Source organism: Sphaeramia orbicularis, chromosome 7 (assembly GCF_902148855.1).
Source record: "Sphaeramia orbicularis chromosome 7, fSphaOr1.1, whole genome shotgun sequence".
Classification (NCBI taxonomy): Eukaryota; Metazoa; Chordata; class Actinopteri; order Kurtiformes; family Apogonidae; genus Sphaeramia; species Sphaeramia orbicularis.
In genome coordinates, this window is record NC_043963.1 from 21,070,757 (window position 1) to 21,083,956 (window position 13,200).

The 13,200-nt window shown below is 41.1% G+C and overlaps 2 protein-coding genes across 3 annotated transcripts; one reads left to right on the plus strand and one right to left on the minus strand.

Annotated features, from left to right (window-relative positions):
• Positions 1-2,754: 2,754 nt before the first annotated feature.
• Positions 2,755-5,271, plus strand: ackr5 (atypical chemokine receptor 5). Its single transcript, XM_030138569.1, has 2 exons — positions 2,755-2,946; positions 3,178-5,271. Exons 1-2 carry the CDS (start codon positions 2,770-2,772, stop codon positions 4,267-4,269), a joined length of 1,269 nt encoding a protein of 422 aa, XP_029994429.1. The 5' UTR covers positions 2,755-2,769; the 3' UTR covers positions 4,270-5,271.
• A 490-nt stretch (positions 5,272-5,761) lies between these two features.
• Positions 5,762-13,180, minus strand: zbtb39 (zinc finger and BTB domain containing 39). 2 transcript variants are annotated; one of them, XM_030138567.1, is made up of 4 exons: positions 13,087-13,180; positions 10,607-11,908; positions 9,676-10,029; positions 5,762-7,196 (listed from the first exon to the last, which is right to left on the minus strand). In XM_030138567.1, the coding sequence occupies exons 2-4, from the start codon at positions 11,870-11,872 to the stop codon at positions 6,204-6,206; spliced, it is 2,613 nt and encodes an 870-aa protein (XP_029994427.1). In that variant the 5' UTR covers positions 11,873-11,908; positions 13,087-13,180; the 3' UTR covers positions 5,762-6,203. The 2 variants fall into 2 exon arrangements, with proteins under 2 accessions (XP_029994427.1, XP_029994428.1); XM_030138568.1 differs by lacking the exon at positions 13,087-13,180 and adding an exon at positions 12,823-13,033.
• Positions 13,181-13,200: the final 20 nt, after the last annotated feature.

Genomic DNA, 13,200 nt, shown 5'->3' on the forward strand with positions numbered 1-13,200 from the left:
TAATAATAATAATAATAACTTATAAAACAGTCAACTTCAAGCCTTTGAAAAATCAAAAATTACATTATGGAAATATTTACATCTGTAAAGTATCATTCAAAAAAAAAAGGGAATAACCATGAACAAACTGAAATTTTTAAAGATAAAATAAGTGAAATTTTAACATGCCTCATTGTATTGTTTACACATGTGCATTACAACTTACAGATCACAGTGGATCTACAAAGACACAAAACATTTAGTAACAAGCAGAATATTGTTAAAATTGGACTTATTTCTCTTAAGACACTGAAGGTTGTTCATATTTGTTAATTTTTTTTGAAAGGATAGTTTGTAAATCTAAACATTTTCATGTAATCTTACTTTTTTTTAACTCTAAAACAAAGACAAAAATTTGGACTTGTCATTATTTATAAGTTATTATGATAGTATTTTACTGGTCTGGCCTGCTTTAATTGCTCTGTATTTGGCTCCTGAACTAAAATGAGTTCTGTAATTTTTTGCATTACACAAATTTGTCCCTTGTTGGAACGGACCCCTTGGGTGGCTGATTTTGGCCTGCGGGCTATATGTTTGACTCCCTTGTGTCTGTCAGTAGGATTATACAAAGCAATTGTTTTTCACCTGCTTAAAGTTTGGAAAATCATAGACTGATAAAGAAACTTATAATTAGAGATCAGGTATTTAAAAACAAGAACCATAAAATCAGATGTGTCCACTATTCTTGCATCATAATCTGTTCATACTATTCTCACACTTACTATTAGGCTACGTTCAGACAGCAGGTGTTATTGCACAATTTGGATTATTTGGTGAATTCCAATTTTTTTGTGTGCTCGTTCATATTACATATTAAATGCGACTTCTATCAGTTTTGAGTATGAACTGAATGTGACCCTGAAGTGACCCTTATGCGCAAAAGAGGTCCTGACATAATACCTGACCACGCAGGCACGCACTGTGTTTATGGAAGTAACGCTCCTGGGATGCAGAATTGTGACATTTGTTGCATTTCAGTGGTGGAAGGGTTGGATAAATGTGACCTGGCTGTTCAGACTGGATTTAGGACCACATTTAGGACCACATATGAAAGTGGCCTGGGCCAGATTTGAAAAAATCAGATTTGTGCCATTGAAACTGTCTTTAACAGATCGGATAAAGGTCACATTTGGGCAAAAAAAGTCAGATTTGGGCCACATTTGCCTGCAGTCTGAACATAGCCTCAGTTACATTTGTGCCACTTTTTAAGAAATTCCCCCAAGGTGTTCTTGAGATGTCATCACATTAACCTTTGACCTCTAAAATCATCTGTGACTCCAAGGGCCGTTTGTGCCCTCCATTACTATTGCATTTTACACATTATACAGACCAACATTACAGAGACAGATGGATGCATGTAGAAATAAACTGATCAAGTGACAAATTACTTAGTAACTTAGTAGTTACTTATTTATCATGCTAGTGGACAAAAAGGTGGAAAACATAGACTATATATTATTATCTCTGTCAGGTTTAATAATATTGTAGAATAATAATAAGAGTGGATCATTGGTTAATATTGCATGTTAAGGTTTGAATGGATTTAGCATGAACACGTTACTATAAGTTGCTCTGTAACCTGGAAGTCACTCAGAAAACATAAGACTTTAATGTATGATTTGAGCAAACACAAGAGCGCTGTTTTTCCTGGCATAAAAGACACCGTTTTTCCTTGACTTGATTGTTCCACGGCATCGTGACGATGAATTTATAGATCCCGGTAGGTACATTCTGATTGTTTTGTTACAGTTGTAGTTTCTGGAGCACATTTTGCTACTTTGCAACTAATCCTCTTAAAATAAAAAAGCATTTGAAAAGTCTGCAGTTATTTTCTGTTTTCACGCATCATGAAATGTGTAAAAAATAAATATAAACAACAATAAAGTGACATGTAGTGTAATGGAAAGGTAGACTATCATATTTTGTCTAAAGTCAGGAGCTTATGGAAAATTAGTGAGGAATCAGAATCACTGACAGCAACTTTGAAAAGTAATCTAGTGAATTAGGAAGGTACCTGTAATCCGTACCACCTATGCAAACTGACTGTAGCTCAAGATGATCAGTCATGTTTTAGATAATAAGCACATGTATTCCACTACTTTACACACTTTCTGCCATGTGCAACATTTTTCACCTAACAGTTGTTTTCCCAGAACTTCTTTCTCTGTGACCCCCATGTTTGCACCTTCCCCAGTGCTTAGCCCATCACTCACCATTCCCCACAACACGGGGAGGAGTGAGGGGGACTTCCTGGTATTGTTCTCTGCTATGCGGTGTCTCTTTCCAGTGTCTCTACAACATTCCTACTATACATCCAGGATCATGTAAGGTAATGTCTAGACAACTTTTCAACTGATTTTATGTAATCAAAAACAGATTGAAAGCATATGAATACAGCCAAGTTCTGTATCTAATGTTTTAATTATCATCTGAGGGATCAGAGTTACCACACATTAAATCATCATAGTGATTGTTTTTATACGTATTTATATTTTGTACATGGTGCTTTTAATGTGTATTAAAATAATCCTGTGAAGACACCTTTCAGTCTCACAAACACTTTGTTTTGTTGTTTTTTTTTACCTGTAATTTCCTCATGTGTCATAATGCCCGGGTGTCTGTCCACTAAAACTATGCTCTTTAATGGTGGGGGCGGCTCTAGACTCAAACACCACTCCCCGCCACTCACTGAGGATGTCCTGTTAGATTTGTGTCTGTGTGTGTGTGTTAATGAGAGATGGGAGGGTAGAAACTCCTGGTTGGTTGATTGTTAAGATAGTTCTCAACACTATTGCTGGAAAGACTCATCTCAAGTCTGCAGACGACATCACAAAAAGCTTTTCTCGCTCCACAAGACGAGGCCTCAGGAGAGACCTGTCCTTCTTCACCTCCTGTAAACTCACTAAGGTATGTTTGTACTTTGAGGAGAAATTGGATTAATTTAATAATTTTATCGTTTACCACAACTTGAGTGCTTGCAAAACATTTTTTTAAGTAACAGAACACCTAAACCCAGCATGTCTGCCAGCCTCCTCCCATGCTTGTTATGTAACGTCTGAAAGCATAATCAGATTAACCCTGAAGTAAATCTAAACTCCCTCCAGATATTAAACTATTTTCCTCTGCTTTTCACTCCAGACCATGAGCGCTCACAACCATTCGTTAGACTATTTAAACGGCACTCCATGGTTTATCTACGAGTGCACCATCCAGCTGGATGCAGACTACCGTCGCATTGGCCTCTTCCTCATCTACCTTTTCATCTTCGTGGTGGGTCTGCTTGAGAACTCCCTGGTCGTCTGGGTGAACTGGCGCCGACGCCACTCAGCTAATGGGGTTCTCTTCTGCATCATCAACGTGAGCCTTTCGGACCTGATGGTGATCGTGATCCTGCCTTTCTTCATGATGGAGGTGACCATTGACAAGGTCTGGCTCTGGGGACGCTTTCTCTGCAAGGTTACCAACCTCATCTATGTGGTCAACTTCTACAGTAGCACCTTCTTCCTGGCCGCCATGACGTTGGAACGTTACTTGTCTCTAACCAGGCCGTCGTCACCTTCGTGCTTCCCTGTGATGGGCCAGCGTCGCTGGCTGGTCTGCGGAGGCCTGTGGGTGTTCTCTTTGTTCTTGGCCCTGATGGAAAACGTTCATGTGGATCTCCTGGAATGGGATGAACCGGGCTGTTACATGCTGCCTGAAAACAACTACGCTGAGTGGTTTGTCACTGTGGCTTTCCTTTGCCTGATCTTCCAGTTCGTGGGCCCTGCTGCTCTCATCATCACTTGCAACGTGCTGATTGCTCGAGCGGTCAAAACAGCACCAGATGTGCAGGGACGAAGGGATGTGTGGCTGGTGCACGTGTACTCCCTGGTGTTTGTCATGTGCTGGCTGCCCTATCACCTGGTCATGGTCCTGATGATCATAGATGACACTAACCCTTTCATCTTCAGCTGCAACACAGTGGAAGTCCTCTACTTCTCATTCGGCGTTGTGCAGGGCTTGTCCCTTTTCCACTGCGTCGCCAACCCCATCTTATACAACTTCCTCAGCAAGAGCTTCCGCAATAACTTGATCAACACAGTGGTGAACTGCATTCCCAGAGATCCAGGAGCTGGGGACCAGATAGGAGGAACGAACCAGCCTGGCGCCCCCAACAGAGGAGGGAAAGATCCGGAAAAGGAGCGCAAGATAAGCAATGCCAGCACCAGCCAGTCTGATGTCGGATCATAAGAAAAAAGCTGCTGTAATAAAAGAGAAAGTTTCTGTCAGATCACAGACATTTAGTGAGTGATGAGGTGAAGAAAGTTATGACAGAACTAAAGAAGATTGAACAGCAGCATCATTTCACTCTGTTTATAAACTCATTGTGCTGTTGTGCAAGAAATGGGCACATCAACACCATCCTGTCATAATCCACTTGTTTTTGTTTTGTCATATATCTGATCACAGTTTTAAAATGAGGAGGGCAGGAAATGTTTGATTTTCTTTCCTCTAAGCTGCTGAACTCCCACCGGAACTCATGATGATGTGTAAACCCTCATGGCACGAGGGAAGAATAGTGCCACACCAGGAATGCATGTAAACAAATTTGTCTGTCCAGTAACAGATAAGATCATACCAGTCGAAGTTTATGAATTTTACAAGTGTCAGAAAGTATTTTAGTAGATATATCACTAATCCATGCTCATCTGTTTCTGGATGTTCTGTTTAACTGTTCTCATATAATAAAAGCCCCTCTCACATTTTGGATCCAAGCTGGAAAATCTGAGTTGTACTTTGTTAGCAGAACAATGAAAAATCACCAGTCAAGCACTTTTGGAAGCTTTATGTTTATTTTTCTACACCAGTTTGCTGCTCTTGCATTTGGCTATCTATGCTTTTGCAGCTAATGTTTATGTTTATTACATTTACTTCCATCTTTCTCCATCTGCAATGTGTCACTTTTAACAGTCTGACCGAACTGAAGGCAGAAAAAGGAAAAAGGAGATTTGAGTCCACAGATGGCACAATAGCAGGAAGAGACTGGGAGTTTTAAAAGGGCAAAGGTCACGAGCCCCTGGAAGCAGAGAGGTCACAAATACTCCACAGATTTCTGCTAGTTCATCAGTGGAATTTTGATGATGGAATGGTTTTGTGGTGTAGGATATCATAAAAGGTCAAAACAGATAAAAAAATCATTCAGGAATAATAAAAGTCTTGCTTTTTTCCTTCCCAAAAACTTAAAAACAAGGTAACAAAAAAAGGCCAATATGTATAGATAGCTTTACAGAGAGAAAACATATAAATGCATAAAAATAATTAGTTAATAAATAGTTGTATTGTTATCATAAATATGAGGTAATATACATGTACACTTTTGAACGGGCACTTAAATGCCATTTTTCTATGGCACAAGATGTTATAACAATACACATGGCATTCATTTAGTCAACACAACATATAATATGTGACTAAATGACTAACCATTTAAAAACAAAACTTTTAAATTTCAGTTGCAGAAACAAATGAGAAGGATCTGTAAAATTAATTTTCACTTTGTCAGGTCTCCCTTGAAAGAGATTTCATATCAAGGGACTTCCTGGTTAAATAAAGGTTAAATAAAAATACTTTAATACCTTCTGTGTAGCCTGTTATATTGTATTAAATTAGCCTGTTATATTGTATTAAATCAACGAAAAACTTTATTAAAGACACAATTCAGAAAACCAGTGAAATGATGTGAAAAAATAAAACTTTTAAAGGACATATACAAAATGTCTATGTTGGAAAATACTGACTGCATATATAGGACAATAATGTCTATGCTACAATGAAGTGCTACTTTAGTAACAGTGTAGTTATCATAAACTGACGTCTATCCTGAAGTTATAAAGATACAGACTTATTTGGAGTACGTAATACAAGCAGAGCACATCACAGTCAACAATCAACCAGCCGCTCTTATTCACAGAAACATAACAGGACACACTGCCACCAAGTGGCTTCTTTGTTTCTTAATTCACAGAGAATAAAAACCTCAAACAGGCTGACTCAGCGAACAGCATCCAACAGATAATATATTCACTACATTCTGTAAGTCTGTTATATGCAGTAAATGGTCCACGACAACCAGACACAGAGGAGGTGAGAAACGTCAGGTAAACAACAGTCTGACACAGAGCTGATCATGTGTCCACAGTGGGAAGCGGTTCTTTAGAGTGATCGTTGTACATGAAGGTCTGCTCAATGTTAAAGTCTGGAGGCAGATGGTCTTTATGCAGCTCCATATGTGATGACACCAGTTTCAGTGTGGAGAAGTAAAGGCCGCAGACAGTGCAGCGGTACATCAGAGCACCGGCGTGCGTTTTCAGGTGGCAGATCATGGTGGACCTGCCCCTGAAGAAACGCAGACACACCTTGCACTGGTATGGTTTCTCCCCGGTGTGGATCCGGAGGTGATAGGTAAACTCCCCTGAGTGGGCAAAGCGTTTACCACAGTAGCGACACCGGTACCATTTCCCACGAACACCTGCAGCTCCTGCAGCTCCCCCATCCTGTCCTGAGCTCCCGTTGGTTAGGACTGAGGGGGGGAGGCTGTGTACAGGCCCCTGAAAAAATTTATCTTGTAAGCTGAAGCCCATTCCCACGCCCAGACCCAGGTTGGGGACTTTAACGAGGCCACCGGCTTCCCTCAGAGAGGAGGAGCAAGAGGAAGGAGGGCAATCTACAGTTAGGTCAGCCTTGCGTTTGCCTATCCACCCTGATCCCCCGAAACCTCCACCACTCCCGAGAGACTCTGAGGTGTGCACATTGAGGTGGCATTGAAAGGCAGAGGAAGAGCGAAAAGTCTGCGGACAGAGGAAGCAGTGCAGCTCTTCAACTCCTGCCATGCATCCTCCTCCTCCTCCCCCATCTCCATCTGCCCCAGCTCTGTAGGCTCTCAGTGCCGTACGCTCCCTCTCTTTGGCTGCCGCCTCCTCAGCATGTGCTGTCATATGTCTGTCCAGTAGGGGGCGCTCCACAAAGCAGCAGGCACAATGTGGGCAGGAGAAGATGGGCAAAGAGAGGTGGGTGAGTGCGTGCCACAGCAGGGAGCACAAAGAAAACTGCGTGAGGTGACACACTCCACAGCTCAGGCTCTGGGGACACACATGGCTCAGCAGGTGGTCTTTGACAGCCTGTGGAGGAGGTAAGACACATGAGAACAGCAGTAGTACGTCTGGATTTGTTTTTTTTTTTTTTCTGTTCACTTGTGAAATGACCACATGGTAGTGATTTAATTAAAAAACAAAAACAGCGCATACTATCACAGAAAGTGGAACTCTCGTCATTCAGGATGAGACAAAGATATTACGAATCAGTTGAAAAAGCAGGAAAACTATTGGCAAATGGTCTAAAACAGAAGGAATGATCATTGATTATTACAGCTGTTAGAACAGAGGAAGAAGAAATAAAAACTGATACAATAGATATTAACGATATTTTTAAAGAATTCGATTTGAATCTTTATACAGGAACCTCGCAACACAATGAGGAAGATATGGAAACCAAGGATTAGACCTTCCCAGGTTATCAGAATCACAACAGGTAGATCTTGACAGTCCGATAACTAGTGAAGAAATTGTTAGAGTAATTAAAATGGAAAGGCACCTGGATCGTATGGATTCACATCTGAATTCTTTAAATGTTATACCACTGAAATGACACCGCTCTTATTGAATATGTGCAATGAGTCATTTGATAACGGGAAACTATCTAATATTCTACTTAAAGCTTTAATAACACTTGTTAAAAAAGATAAAGACCCATGTTGCTGGAAGCACTACTGACCAATTTCCCGTAGAATTGGAAAAGGTGATGACCAGCTTAGTGCATGAAAATCAGGTGGGAATTATCCAGATATGCAGATAAAATTAGATGTTTTATTAATATAATATGAGCAGTCTCCAATTCTAACTCCCCAATTGCTGCAGTGTCTCTGGATGCTGAAAAAGCATTTGACAGGGTGGAATGGAAATTTTTGTTTAAATCTTTAGAAATTTGGGGTTTTAGAGAAATTTTTATTAAATGGGTTCATCAATTATACAACGGGCCAGAAGCTGTAGTACAAGAAAATGGTTACATTTCCTCATATTGTGAGTTAGACAGGGGTACACATCAGGGATCCCCACTGAGCCTCCTATTATTCTGTTTGATGATGGAACCCCGAGCAGCAGCAGTGAGGAAAGATGATAATTTTCCAAGAGTGAAGTATAATGGTACTACTCACAAACTATTGATGTTCGTGGATGATATTTTGCTGCTAGTTTCAGAGCCTATGGTATCTATACCTTCACTATTAAACATCATTAATACATTTTCAAAAACTTCAGGATATAAGATCAACTGGGATAAGTCTGAGGCCCTCCCATTGACAAGATGTTGTCCAAAAACCCACTTTCAAACAGGCAGATTTAGTTGGCCAAAGAAGGGGCTAAAATATCTGGGTATTCTCTTTCCACCTACAGTCGAGGATATTATTAAAGTGAATTTTGATCCCTTGATTCAGGAATTAGACACTGATGTAAAGTGATGGTCAACACTAAATCTGTCTCTATGGGGAAAAGTTAACACTATTAAAATGAACTGCATCCTTAGAATTAATTACCTACTCCTTTCATTACCATTAAAATCCAAGAGACTAACTTTAAATAAATTAATAACATATTTAAAGAGTTTTTATGGGATAAGAGAGACCACGGATAGCTATGAGAAAACAACAGCAGCCAGTTAACAATGGTTTTCTGGGTCTCTCACACATACTGTATTACTATTATGCATTTAATCTCAGGCAACTGGCACATTGGGCACTACCCCCAGGGTGAGCACCCCTATCTCATGCCCTCTCCCCCTCCTGCAATGTTTATCCTCTACAGCAACTAAAGAAATGAAAAATCATCCACTCCTATCTCATCTTCGAGATATATGGAGAAACATCTGGAGGCTGATAAAGTTTGATCCATACCTAAACGAGACAGCCAGTATTTGGTTAAACCGTAAGTTAAATATTAATAAAAATGTTTTCATTTGGAAGAAGTGGGTGGAAAAAAATATTTTGGTCCGAGGAAATTTGTTCAGCGGGTACACATTTAAAACTTTTCATGACCTAAAACAGGAATATGACTTACCTCAATCTCAGTTTTGGAGATATCTTCAACTGCACCACATAGTGCAAAAGAGCTATAGGTCAGGCCTACAATTACCAAGGTCAGCAGATAAACTATCCATAATTCTTAAGATGTTTGGCCACGAAGCAGCTAAATATTATGAGATGCTCATGGAAGATGAAGGGGAAGAGGGAATCACAACTCTGAGACTCTCATGGGAGAGAGACCTGGGGGTATTATATGAAGAACAGGATTAGATTAAGGTGTGTGGCAACTTTAAAATAATGTCGAGGGATCTGAGAGTCAGACTTATTCAAGTTGAGATCCTACATAGGTTTTATTGGACCCCAAGTAGGCTGTACAGACTGGGCTTAAAAGAATCAGATACCTGCTGGAAATGCGGTGTAGATGAAGGTACATTGATGCCTGTGCTTTGGACAGGCCCTAAATGGCCCTGCTATGATGCAGTTTGTATGCTGAAATACTCACAAAACAAGTTTTAGCCACTAACCTGGAAGTCTTTGCTGAGGGTTTTGGTGCAGACGGCACACTGCAGCTCAGAGCTCTGGCCTTGGGTGGTCAGTGACGCTGGTGATATGGCATAACAGGAGGCTGCCTGTCGGTGATGGCGCAGTAGTTTGTTTAAGCTGCAAAACTGCAGGCGGCACATGTCACAGGTGAAGAGCTGCACACCGATGTGGGAAAGGGAGTGTGTGACACCGGCAGCTTGGTCTGGAAATGAGGCTCCACACACCCTGCAGAGTCCCTGCTCTGTCAGATGGGACTCTGCATGACTTCTGATGGCAGCTGGGTCAGCTGGGAGAGGCACTGCGCAAGCTTTACATGAAAACATGTCCACTGTCACCTGAAGAGGGAAGAATATTATCTGTATAAAACCCCAAATCAGATTGGAAAATGCACATACAAACAGAAAACAGAGATTTCTAAATGGACCATGATTTGCTTTTTATTGTAGACAATATGAAAATGAAATAAGATATTTCATTTTTTGTTGCCAGCTTCATGGGATTTGTAAATACACAATAAATTCTACCATTAAGACCTAGAAATATTATCATTATTTTGTAGAAAAATAGCCTTTAGGAGCAAAGATGGACCATGTGTGAGAAAATCATTGACAACTTTCGTCAAAGAAATACAGGAGGAGATTTAGATATTTCACTCTCAACAGTACAACAAACACTTAATATATTCAAGTAATCTGAAGGAATTTCTGTGTGTGAAATACAAGAACACAACTACAGCTGACTACCTGTGGTCTCTGATCATGCCAATGCATCAAAAACTGTCATTTATCTATAAATAATAGAACTACATGTTCAGGATTATTTTTGGCAAACATTTCCCATGTAGATACATTAACAAATGCCTGTTAAAACTATCCTGGATTGTACAGTGCAGCTCTTGGCCAATGGCATTACCTGTTCACTTGTGTTTGCTCCTTCCCTGTTCTCCAGACACACAAGGTCATCTTCATCATCCTCTTCTTCATCTCCCTCATCCATGTAATTCTCATCATCGCTCAGTTCGATGATCTCACCTGCCAGTTGCCTCCACTGCTCTTCCTCTGGTACTGCCATCTCTCCGTTTCCTTGCAGAGCTTCCCTCTCTTCCCCATGTTCTCCCTCTTCCGCTTCTACAAAAAGGCTGTTGTCTCTTGACACATCCACCACCCCACCTTCAACAACTCCCACCTGCACGCTGCCAAGAGTCTCACCTGAGGATGATGTAGCAGCACAGGCTTCAGTTCCAAGCTGAGCCGAGGAGTCAGGAAAAGAGCAGGAGTCAGACTGCACAGGTTCACTCCTCAGGCTCTCAGAGACCATCATTTGTCCATGTCTTCCAGCTTCCACACAGCTGCCACCACCTGCCTCTTCCTCCATTCCCTGCTCAGTCTTCAGATGGAGCACAGGAGCTGGAGGCAACACTGTATCACTGTGAGTGGAATGACTGCTGGTTAAAAGAGTATGCCCTCCTGAGAGCTGGTGGTCTGCTGCCATCTGCCCATATCCTACATGAGACTGGATGTCTTCTGCTTTGAGGTCCATAGACAAAGTACCAGCACCAGTATGAGCATCACTGCTGGTTCTGCCTGCCCTGGCTTGGAAGAATGGGGAGGGAGCAGCAGGGGTCGGGGCAGCTGACAGACCAACTGATGAAGACAGAGACGAGCAGGAGGCGGCAGAGGAGCATGCAGACGATGCAGATACAGAGGCAGCACTAACAGAAGCCACTGTGGAAGCAGCAGCAACCATGCTCGTGTCCAGTGCGTGGTCTCCAGGGCTGCTTATTTTGCAGTTTGCAGACACAGAAGCCTGCAAATCAGGAAAGGTGGCATGACAAGCCTTCACCAGTTCGCTAACCCCTAGCCTTTCAGCAAGTTCATACAGCACCCCAACATCTATGAGGTCAATCAAGATCTCTCCTGTGTACACAAATGTGAGCACTTTCTCAAAATTGGCAGGAGAGATAAACTCCAAAGAGAAGGCAGCAGTGGAAGATGCCGGGGCCCGGGCAAAGAGGTTGCTGAAATAAGTCCCAGCACAGGCCAGTACGGCACGGTGTGCTGCAAATGTGCGGTTTCCAACTTGTAGGAGCACATCGCAGTAGCGACGTAACTGTCGACAGCGGTTGAGCTCAATGAGGAGGCTGGCAGCATAGCTGGGACCCTGAAGTCGGATCCTCATCCCTGCCGCTGCCGCTGCTCATGCACTACAGGCCACCTGCAGAAAGAGACCAAACTGTCATTTTCATCTAAATGTTACATTTCAATGACCTTGAATGCATAGCATGTAAGATATGCAAAAAAAGCTGTAGCTTCAATTATTGTGAAACCTAGCAATTTTGAGTGAGCTGTCATAAACAAATAACTACCACAAATTACTTTTATTCCCAGGCAAGCACCCATCTTGTCACAACCTGGCTCAGAGAAAGGTTAAAACATGGAGACAATACAAGACTCTTAAAGTAAATATAACAAGTCAAGTGAGGTCATCAGTAATGTGTGTGGTGTGAGGATGTATGAACCTGTACAGTTTCAGAACAACAGATAAATGAACCAAAGTGAAACCAAACAAGCTTCCCAAGGAGGATGAGAGGAAAGTGACTGACAACCTAGTCCACTCTAAATGATGAAAAACTGAAGTGTCATCTAACCCTCCTGAAAGACACTACCCAGACGCCAGTAAACTACAAAACACAAACTGGGCTTGAGGCCTGAGACCATCACATAGTCAAATTCCAATTACAAGAGAGTCAAAGATACACTCAGTAAGATCAAATGAAAAAGACTTAAGTAGGAAGTCTGCACACCCCACAGTGTGATTCTGTATAAAACTAACACTCACCAGACAAACCTGTTGTGTAACTCAGCTGAGTCAGAATTACATTGTTTGATTTCTTCTTTTATGCTAAAACAGCCTGCATCACTTAAAGCACACAATTGGTATTTTTCATATGATCAATTCATTAACAGAAACAACAGGTTTGCCAATAATAAAGTAACTTTGAATCTATGTCAACATCTGCTTCAAGACATAAACAGCTTGGAAAATTATAAAAGCTATGGATTTACATTTTTTCAGTGTTTTTGTCATATGTTTAATGTTTAACATAAGTTGAGTAACAATCACCTTACTTGTCAGCACAATGTTGTAGATGTGCATTGCATAAACTCCATTACAGCATTATACACAGAAAATATAGAAACGCTGAATAACGTAATTAATGTGTCATATTTTAAGCCGTAGTCACATTAATTCAGGAGAAGCTAGCAGAGCTTAGCCACTTTTGTCTGCATTATTTTAACTCTGTTAACTACCATCTAAACCATACAGATATTATTCGCGAGCAAACATTTTCTTGTAAATATGTAGTTTATTTTATCTGTTTATCGACTTACTCATTTAAAAACGTCTGTCTGCGCAGAACACTCTTCTTTCTTCTAGTGTTTTCAGAGACACGTCCACGGATTATAAAATGTATTATAATTACAGCCCTTCTTGTCTTGCGTCGC